Here is a 10,681-nt window from a genome sequence, read left to right on the forward strand (position 1 = left end):
TTTGATGAAACATATTCTCTAGTTATGAGTGGTATAACATTCCGATACTTAATATCATTGGCAGCTTAGAAAGGTCTATCCATGTATCTCATGGATGTAGTGATAGCATATCTTTATGGGTCATTAGATTCAGATATTTATATAAAAGTTCCTGAAGGGCTTGATATTCCGAACAAGAATCATTCTGACAACATGTATTGTGTAAAACTTCAAAAGTTATTATATGGCTTGAAGCAGTCGGGAAGAATGTGGTACAACCAACTAAAGAAATTCCTTCTGCATAAAGGTTTTTCCAATAATGATGATTTTCCATGTGTATTCATCAAGAAATCCCTGGATTTTGTATCATATCCGTGTATATGGATGATCTTAATATCATTGGAAATACACGAGATATAGATGAAGCACGCAACCATCTAAAGTCAGAATTTGAAATGAAAGATTTGGGTAAAACCAAATTTTGTTTAGCCTTTTAGCTTGAACATCTCCTAACAGGGATAATAGTACATCAGTCTGCATATATCAGAAGATTCTTCAAAAATTCAACATGGATAAATCATATCCATTAAAGACACTTATGGTTGTTCGGTCTCTTGATTTGATCAATTCAGACCTAAGGATGAGGATGGAGAATTATTGCGACATGAAGTTCCATATCTTAGTGTCATTTGACCGCTAATGTATGTCGCAAATTGCACCAGGTCTGATATTGCATTTGCGGTAAACTTGCTAACTAGACATAGCGCAGCTCAACAAAACGTCATTGGACAGGAGTTAAAAATATCTTCAGATATTCTCCAAGGTACAATAGATCTTGGTTTATTCTACCAGTTTGACCAATATAAAGCTATAATTTGATGTACAGATGCTGGCTATCTATCTGATCCCCGCAATGCCAGATCTCAGACAGGCTTTGTATTTTTTACATGGTGGAACGGTTATATAAAGGAAATCATCCAAACAAACTCTAGTAGCCACATCCACTAATCATCCAAACTTCACGTGATTGTGTATGACTTTGCAGAATGATCAATCACATACAACAGTCGTGTGATATTGGTTCAATCACAAACCAACAATTATCTATGAAGATAATTCTGCTTGCATTGCATAAATGATTGCAGATTATATAAAGAGCAATATCATAAAACACACACTAAAAAAAACCATTTTCACCACCGCCATTTTCACAGCCGGTTCTTTAAGAACCGACGGTGGAGGATGGGGCCGGCGGTGACAATGATTTTCGCGGCTGGATTTTCACCGCCGGCCCGAGCCACGGGCCGGTGGTAAAAATGAATTAGGAAATGACTACATTTCCTTAAAAATATTATTCCTTATTATTCTATTTATTATGTTGAGTTGCAATGAAATTTTAGAGAGAATGTAGTGTCCATCCCCATACCCAAACTATTTAAAACTATAAAAAAATATGAGGAATAATAAACTATGCATCTAGAAAAGATAAAATGATTAATAAATTGGAATGGAGCAAGTATATCTATATTCAAATCAAGCATTTAATTTTTTCACACCAATTATCACCGCTACTAATAAATTGGACCCGGTGGTGAAGATGCTCGTCACCGCCAACTCCAATTACGGGCCGGCAAGCTGTTCGGGTAAAAGGCCGCCTGAATTTTCTTTAGCGCCCGCCTCACCCACACTCCTGTCGACGGCCGCCCGACGCCCCGCGGCCTTGGCCCGCACCGCCACGGCTGCCCCGGCTCCCACATCTGCTATGCCGCGCCTATGACGGCCTCGAAGCCGCACGCCCGCGCCCGCCCGCCGACGTCGCCTCAGCCCGCACCGACGCCCGCCCGCGTCGCCTCTGAACGCAACGACGACCGCGCCAAGCCTACACCAATGCCCGTCGCCCCGAGGTCGCGAGCTGTTGTAGGCGCTGCACGCCTCGGACGGCTCCGGTGGCAGCCTTGGCTGTAGCGGCGCCAGCCCCTCGGACAGCACCACCCCCTTGACCTCCTCCTCCTCCGCGTCCATCTCAGCCACCACCCCAACGCTGTGACCGCCGCCCACCACAGACTGCGGCCGCCGCCTGACGCCGCGGGCCCGTGCTAGGACGACGGCCACCACTCCAACACCGTGCCCACGGCCCGTCGCGTAGCCTTGGCGCGCCAAGGACCTAGGGAACAACGCCCGCCGCCCCCCCCCCCCGCGCCCCCCCTCCCCCGATGCCAAAGGGAGCTGAGGTATGCATGCATGGTGTTCGTTGAAATGTCTGGAAGGTCTGCAGCTTAAACTGTTCAAGGTCTGAAACTGCGTCTCGGATCTCTCTACAGGGGTTCAGCAGGACGGCCAGCAGACCACCATGAAGAAGCTGTAGCTAGGGTTAAGGCAAGGCGTGCACGAGGTCCGGCTCGTGCTCAAGGTGCACTTTGTTATGTATTGCTCCTGTTAAACTATTCAAGGAGAAGAAAACGAAGAAGAGTCGAGAAAGAGAGGAGACGCAGTAGGTACAACTATAATTTACAATGGTTGTATTGTTGTGTCCTTTATCGGACAATGCTATGAGGTTTGCTCTCGTTCCGGCTTAGTGGTCCATTGGATCGATGACTTTTGAGCTTGCCAAACTATGATAATTCTGCTATGTTAAAAAGCTCAAATAGCAGTTCTTAGTTATATTGTTGCATTTTGACATTTACTCCTCACTAGGTGTTTGCTCTGAGTAGCAGTCTATCACTATATTTCTGATATTGTCATTGGCTAGGAGTTATGCTTCTAATGTGCTTATGCTTTAAATTATATGAGAACTTGGATATCTGTCCTATATCTTTCTATGACGGTTGAATGCTGAATGGATGGTTCAGATGGTTTACCTCTGACAATATGTCTTGCTGCAGCTACTGGTTTGGGAGTACTTGCATACAGAGGTAGTAACACTTGGATGTTTCTTTTCTTCAGGAGTAACACTTTTGTTTTCTTACACATCATGTATGATCCATCCTGCAGATTGAGACATTGCTACAGTTTTGGGTTCAGCCGCTATTGTTCAGCTTGACATTGCTACACATTGATGAGTTCTTTAATAAGAAGGTTGCTCCGAAGGATCTTGTTGGTGAAATAAAGGTATGTAGTCATCTTCTTGATTGTTTCTTGTTAAACAACTTAAGAAAAACCATTTTTTTCTAAGATCAAGAGATTTGGTACCTATCTTATTTTCTGGATGATGTACTCTTTGTTACACTGAACAACTCATTGGCTGCATATGCTGTTTTGCCTGGAATGGATACGCTGAAATGTTCCTGTAAAATTGATACAAAATCCCTCGAAATATTCTTGCAGCAATTGAACTGTTGAACTGTCCTTGGTTAAATTCTAGCAAAATACTAGCATGTGCGACTCCAGCTGCTGCCACAGCAACAGCTGCACCAGCAGAGGCTGCTACCGTCGTTCCAACAGAAGCAGCTTGAAGCCTTATATAGCTTGAAAGTTTCATTTTAAACTTGAGTATGACTTATGGCATGGACTATGTTTGATGTATGGACTTTGTGGGTTGTAATCGATGTATAAACATGTGACACTTGTTATAACATTTGATGTATTTACTATGTGAGATTGATTTGTATTCATTTTATGTGTACTTCATCGTATTTAATCATTGAGCTGCAATATACTTTTGAAAATCGAGCTGGAATGGAATAAGTGGTGCCTCAGTATGGTTTTAACACCGCCGGCCATAACATGGGCTGGCGGTGAAAATGAGTTTATCACCGCCGGTTCCATTTTAACCGCCGGTCCGCTGATATTTCACTACCAGCGTCTAAACCGGCGGTGAAAATGGGTTTAGGGCCGTCGGTGAAAATGGATCTGTAGTAGTGATATTCCTCCCAAATTATTCTATCCTCATGAGTTACAGAAAAATGAGGACATAGAAATCTTGCAAACTAAGTCATGTGATAGTCTTACAGATTTATTCACAAAGTCCTTACCTACGTATTCTAGAAATATATTTTTGGAATTAGTATGAAACGAATTAAGGATTTGCAAGCACCAGGGGGACTAAACCTTTGAGATGCACTTCTATGTCACTCTCAGTCCAAGAGTGCTAATCACAAAGACGGTACAACGGATACAATGTGGGATATTCAGCAACACTACTGGAAATGCAGATCTGGGTACTGATTATCACTTAAACACTATCTCTAAGGTACACACATCACTACAAGAAAAACAACCTTCGGTCGCGCACGTTAGTACCGGACACAATTTGGTCCGTTAGTACCGGACACAATTTGATCCGGTACTAAAACTGCTATAGAGCCATTTTAGTATCGGAACAAGGTATCAACTGGTACTAAATATCACCATATTTAGTATTGAATGGTTTGTTGACCCAGTACCGCGTCCATTTAGTCGACCTAGGCTAGGCATCATCATCACCTCCCTGCTTCTCCTTGAGCCCGTTTCCCCTTGGCAAGAAGTCGTTGAAGCCGCGGATGAGGTCCGGGTGCCCCTGGAGCACGACCTGCAAGCTGTCCATCGCGCTAGAGATGCCCAAGCTGCAATCCACAAAAAAAAAAAACGTACAACACAACCGAGAAACAATCAGGCCCCTGAAGCCATGAACTAATATAACCTCCCCCTGTACTGCATGCTAGCAAGCAATTTTCACAAACCTCCCGCCCCTGCACTGACGTAGGACGGCGAGGAACTCCTCGTACTTGCCGGTAGCTCGCCGGCGAACTTGCGCTTCACGGTCGCCAAGTACCGGATCGCGTCGTCCGTCGGCACCGTCGGCGGCCCGTCTGCTGGTGGCGCTGGCTTCCTCCTTGACACAAACGAAACAATCAGATCGATTGGAGAGCCATCAAGCACAGACCGACGAAGCAAATCGTTCGCAGAAATTAAAACTGGGAGTTCGATCGAACCGCGAAACCAGCTTATTCCGCATCGCGCCGCCATGGAACAACGGCGCTAAGGGAGAGCAAGCAAATAACTGAGCAAGAGATAGAGCGACGGGTGAAGCTACTCACGGAGCGCGCCGACGCCGGCGGGACGCCGTGGGCTCACCGTGCTCCTCCTCCCGCGCGCGATTTCCGCTGCCGGACGAACCCATCCCCTCCGCCGCCGGCGCTTCGTTCCTCTAGCACAGGCTGCCTGTCTGACGCCGTCTTGACTCTTGACGATGGCAAATCTAGACGGAAATGAAAGGCACCCTTGGTCTGGCCAGTGGTAACCCTACTGCACAGAGCCACGTCATGTCGTCATGCATGTCACTTTGGGCGAGACTGAGGGTGGCGGTGGAGATCCACCGGTCGGAGGCCACCCGCGGGTCCCATCCATCATCGTTCGATCCTTCCTCGAGACAAAAAAACCCTAAAGCACCAGCCCGATTGACTGACAGTGGGGCCCAAGATGAGGCTGTTACAGGTACAGCCCAGCCTCGAAGGGTTTAAATTAGGCCTCTGACCAATGGCGGGCCCAGGGTCCCTGTCGGTAGTACATTGGCCGGCCTGCTACAATTGCAAATATTTAGCTGATTTTGGATTTTTAGATATACTATTTCGTGCATTGCTACGGACAACAAAAATATATTAACCAAATTATTTTCATAACTCAAACTCCCAAAAAGTTCAACTTAGAGCAAATCTTATACACTAAATGTGGTCTACAAGGTGTCGAGGCAATGAGGCAGCACGTCGTGAGGCCGCGGCAGCGTGGGACGGTGGGGCGGGACGGAGGGGCTGCAGCGGAGGTGCGAGGACGCGGCGGCGCGCGGTGCAGCCGCAGAGGCGAGAGGCTGCGGCAGCACTGGGCCGGGATGTGGTACGTGCTAATAGTCCATCCGGTCCAGCATAAGCACCAAGGTGAATTGTGTGCTTCCTCTTTTCTCCTGGTTTTTCTCATACAACTTTTTCAATTTGTGTTCTAAATTCTTGAATATGGGGAGGTGAGGTTTGATCTTGGGAGGGACTACTTTCAATTCCAAGGAATTGTTTTATCTGGTTTAGCACTGCAATTTTAAGATCTCCATTGTTCATTAATTTCTATTCTTCCATACACGTACAAAAGTAGCAGAAAAAAAAAACGATGTCAAGGAAAAGGTTAGCGTGCAAATGTAGCATCAGGTTTGTACTCCTCATATGCAACGGGTTCTTAGATTAATCTGGCTCACTTTATTATTCTCTATTAATGTCTCTCCTACTTTCGGAAAAGATCCCGTGCTGATTTCTTATTCCAAGCCCAAGATGGGATTGAATGCAGATACTCCATATTTCATGAACAAGTTGATCATCTGCAATTCAAAACATTTTCACGTAGATATTTGGAAATACAGTGCAACTGCAACCTTATTTCCCTGAATTTTAGTTTTAGGAGAGCGTAAAACACTATTCGTAGGATACTTGCTCCTGTTTTTCACAGTTACAAATAGTTATTTGCAGAAACGAGTAACGCGCTCGTCCCTGCAAATACATTTGCAGGGACGGTCACGCCCTAATCCATCTCTGAAAATATATTTTCAAGGACCTCACTCGTCTCTAGAAATGGTATTTGTAGGGACAGGTCATGTCATGACATGCCCTGCAAATCAATTTTTAGAAAATAAAAAAAATCAGAAAAATTGAAAATAGCAAAAAAAATATTCTAGCCAACCAGCCACCACCACAAGCCCCTCTGCTACATAGGTATAATTTTTTGACGAAATATGCACACTTGTATTAATTGGAATTCGAACTGCTTACCTCAAGTCTCGCTTGGACCTTCCTTCCAACCACACTGCACAATCACTTATGACACTATGAGGTATGCCATACTTTTTTATTAACTCTGAAATCGATTTGTAGGAGTCTAGAAATCTATTTCCAGTGGCGTGTGATGGTATGATCTGTCCCTAAAATTTAAAACTTCTAGATTTTAAAATTAGAGAACATATAATAATTTTTTGGACTATTAAATAACCTTAGATGAAAATATTATCAACTACAAAATTTTAGGTCTTGTCAACCTCTATAATTTTAATATAAAATTTGATTTCATCCAAGGTCATATGAAAAAGTTATAAATTCATTTGTGCTAGGGCGGGTCATGCTATATCACCAGCCCCTAAAAATGCATTTTTAGGGCAGATCGAATGCTACAGTAACCCCCGCTCCTTTTGGAGGAGCTACCTTTTGTGCCGCCCCTAGAAAAAAAGGAAGCGCCCCTAATAATCATTTTGTAATAGTGAATTATGTTTAGGATTAACAGATCCAAATCTGTTTACCATTTTCTTTGCAGGACATGCAGCTGGAAACTAAAAACAGTACAGGTGCCTGAAAAACAATTAACAAATCATTTGCATTTCTAGTTATGGAACCGTCTGTCTATCCACTAGCAGCAAATAAAGGGCAAATTGGATGCAGACACCTTAGTTGTTGCTGATAAGAAAATATCCTCACTGAAGATTGACAGTCATATGAATATGCAATGACAACAACATTGTATTCAGGAAGCTCTCGCTTGAACGATGATGATTCCAAAATATTCTTAAAAGATATATTTAGTGTACTCCAAAGCATTTAAGCGTGTACTTTGCATGAGAAAGGACTAAGAAGTTTTAAGAACTACAATAATCTATGTTTTGAAAAGTGGCTACAAATTGTTAGGTTATAATTTTGATTGTTGTTTGCCTATATATCCTGAGTCCTTGTCAAGAAAAGTTAGAACTGTGCATTTTCTTTTATTTTCTTTTTTTGTACTGTTAAATTCTAAAATTCTGAGGACGTGACCAAAACTCTGAACTTATTGACCCTTTAGGTTGCCTTCAAAGTAAGGAGGAGTGTATATAATGATAGAGTTGTGTATCTCAGTGTTGCTAAGGAAGAGGGAGACTGGAATAATCCAGTATCCAAGATCGGTTTATAACCAAATATAATTTATATCCTTGTGTCTGCAGTTCAAAGTTCTGATGATAAATTTGTACTGGTGCTGCATTATCTTCTTCTAAAACTTTGGTGTATGCATTATGCTCTTGGTTGTTTGATTTGCATTACAAAGTATCATTGTAGCATTAGCATGGGCATTATACAAGTACTTTAGGAAAACACATAAAGGTATAGTATATATGGCAAAAAGATACTGATATTCTAACAATCAATGAATTTTTTCATATCCAAACTTCTGTTTGGATATGAAAAAATTCATTGATTGTTAGAAGATATAGCAAGCTCCAATTTACAGGTTGTTTGAATCACTGGATTCTGAATATTAGCTATAGATTATAAGAAATCTAGATTGTAGATTATAAATAGTTAGGTTGTTTGAATCACTTGATTATATGGTGTGTGGAGAATTAGTTGTGGCTATAATCTGAAAACAACTGAGTAGAGCAAGATAGTGACATTATAAAAATCCTGGTAGTTGGATTTTATAATCTGCATAAGAATCTGGGTTGTCTGGATGGGATATAGATTCATTTAGATGGTTTTTATAATCCATAAAGCTGATCCAAAAAAGCTATCGTCCCTTGAATTCTGAGCCCTTATACTCCCTAACAATCAAATAATTGGGAGGTATATTATTTGCTGTAAGTTTGGAGTATAGACCTGCAGTGGAGCCTTTGTGCATATGGTTCAAAGCTAAAAGGACATAAGAGGACGTTGTAAGTTTTTTCACTGAGAGTTCATGTTCTGGTCAGCACTTAGCATAAGAATTCCTCTAATTTACCTAACAGGAGTGCACTTTAGATATAGCAAGCTCCAATTTACAGGTCATATCCATCATTTCAACATAATGATGTATACTGTGCACAATAATATTAATTTGAAGGAGAAGGTCACATTTTTCATACACCTTGGTAGTCATACCTACTTGTGTATTATCACTAATTAAGCACGACTGGCATTTCATCAAACACCATTGGAGCAGTATCCACAGCGCTTCAGCATACATCCCGACCAGTATAGTCTCAAGCAGGAGGTCAGCTGCAGACTCTTTGTCCACCGCATCACTCGAGCATATGCGGTTGCGGGAATAAAAAATAGAGCAAACATATGATCACAAGTAAAATGCCAAAAAGGAATTTAATAAAAATAATTTCTCAAGTCAAAGGTCATGGGCATAATCCCCATCCTGCTACAATTGCATATAGTGTTGATAAATAGCATAGCCACAGGATACAGTTTCCTTTGAGAAAGCATAGTATATATTAAGATACTGAGTAGTGAGTTCTGTCCATGTCTGAACCGTCATTATTCCATCACTCATTTAGCGATCTCTACAAAATTATTAATGTCGGTCCCATACTATACTTATTTTGTTATTTCTTGGCTCCCGCATGGATGTTAGCATTGCATATATTAACATACTGAGTGGTGAGTTTGTTATTTCAAACGACTAACTATTTCCCGCGCATCCTGCAATGCCTGGATGGAATATAGACACATCACTAACATCATTATACACTACTGGACTGTCAAACACAAACCCAGAATTATAATTCTGGAAACTCCACAATCCAAACAAGCAGTGCCGGTGTAGAACCGGGCACCCGATGTACAAACAGATCCATACGAAAGAAAGCAGGGGCTAGCAATGTTTAGCCATACATAGCAGAGCTGAGAGCGAATAAAACCTCCATTCGATCAGTATGACCAAAGGCCCGCCCAACTACCAACGATATCAGATGCCATCACTTCGCCCCTGCTTCTTGTCCATGAGATACTTTGTAATCTAATGGCACGAATTTGTCGAAGCCGCGGAGGAGATCTGGGTGCCCGGCGAGCAGGACCGTGACGTACTCGATCAAGCTGGTTGCATCCATCCTGCAATCCACAAACAGCAATACCAAGTCACCAACAAGAATGAATCTGGAGATCCATATGATTATCATGATAAAGCTAGTTGAGGACTCCATGAACAACGCCCCAATACTACAAGTAGATGGAAACCACCAGTTTCTCATGCGGCTTATGCGATAATATAATATCTATCAATCTGCAAGGATGGTTCGTGTTACTGACCTCCCGTCCTTGAACTCGACCACGACGGTGATGAACTCGTCGTACTTTTTTGTGTCGTCGGCGAGCTCGCGCTTCATAGTCGCCAAGAAGCGGAGCGCGTCATGGGTCGTCACTTCTGGCCTCCTGTCAGGTGGTGGTGGGCTGGTGGCAACGAGCAAAAATAAACAGATCGGGTTTGTAAACCATTAGATCATAACAAAGCCGATCGAGAAGAAGAAAATCGCAGGAAAGGATAAGCTTTACTGGAATCAAAGAAACCAAATCCCCAAATCTTGCCGGAGATAGGATGGGAACGAAGCAAGCCATGGGAAAAACTGAGAGAGAGGGAGAGAGAGAGAGAGGGAGGGAGGGAGGGAGGGAGGGAGGGATACTCACGGATCACGGATGCGGGACGCCATGGGCGCGCCCTTCTCCTCCCGGGCTCGCTTCAGGCTGCCTGTGAACCCCATCTCTTCCTGTCGGAGCGCCCGCTCCTCTCGCAGTCACCGGCAGGCGAGCTCTTGACGAAGGGGGTGCCGTGTGCAAGTGGGGAATTGTGGGTTTGCGGCTGGGCAATGACAGTCTAGACGCCAGGTAATGATGGACACTCCACGCACTGCCCACCTACCACGCTCACGCACCGCACGCTCCTGCCCTTTTCGTCGTACGCTGCGGAATGCTGGCCGAAAGAGTTTGCGCGGCGGTTAGTGTTGGACTTGACGACACGGTAGAGGAGGGCC

At 43.5% G+C, this 10,681-nt stretch overlaps 1 protein-coding gene and 1 long non-coding RNA gene across 4 annotated transcripts; one reads left to right on the forward strand and one right to left on the reverse strand.

Moving 5' to 3' along the window:
• Positions 1–1,683: 1,683 nt before the first annotated feature.
• Positions 1,684–3,570, forward strand: LOC112897855. Of its 2 annotated transcripts, XR_003229779.1 has the most exons (5): positions 1,684–2,210; positions 2,301–2,474; positions 2,829–2,891; positions 2,971–3,087; positions 3,304–3,570. It is a non-coding gene; the product is annotated as an uncharacterized LOC112897855 (long non-coding RNA). The 2 variants fall into 2 exon arrangements; XR_003229778.1 differs by having other exon boundaries at positions 2,301–2,891.
• Positions 3,571–9,413: 5,843 nt separating this feature from the next.
• LOC112896300 (paired amphipathic helix protein Sin3-like 3) lies at positions 9,414–10,478 on the reverse strand. Of its 2 annotated transcripts, none has more exons than XM_025964231.1 (3): positions 10,338–10,478; positions 9,963–10,085; positions 9,414–9,764 (listed from the first exon to the last, which is right to left on the reverse strand). In XM_025964231.1, the coding sequence occupies exons 1-3, from the start codon at positions 10,409–10,411 to the stop codon at positions 9,632–9,634; spliced, it is 330 nt and encodes a 109-aa protein (XP_025820016.1). In that variant the 5' UTR covers positions 10,412–10,478; the 3' UTR covers positions 9,414–9,631. The 2 variants fall into 2 exon arrangements, with proteins under 2 accessions (XP_025820016.1, XP_025820015.1); XM_025964230.1 differs by having other exon boundaries at positions 9,963–10,103.
• Positions 10,479–10,681: the final 203 nt, after the last annotated feature.

This window comes from Panicum hallii, chromosome 6, assembly GCF_002211085.1.
Source record: "Panicum hallii strain FIL2 chromosome 6, PHallii_v3.1, whole genome shotgun sequence".
NCBI classification, from domain to species: domain Eukaryota; kingdom Viridiplantae; phylum Streptophyta; class Magnoliopsida; order Poales; family Poaceae; genus Panicum; species Panicum hallii.

Excerpts from the sequence above, each read along its gene's own strand:
- LOC112896300 (XM_025964230.1), bottom strand. The coding sequence starts at position 10,411 with ATGGGGTTCACAGGCAGCCTGAAGCGAGCCCGGGAGGAGAAGGGCGCG. Across the intron at positions 10,104-10,337 it reads GCGTCCCGCATCCGTGATCC|CCCACCACCACCTGACAGGA; the intron begins GTGAGTATCCCT and ends CGTTGCCACCAG. Across the intron at positions 9,765-9,962 it reads GTCGAGTTCAAGGACGGGAG|GATGGATGCAACCAGCTTGA; the intron begins GTCAGTAACACG and ends TGTGGATTGCAG.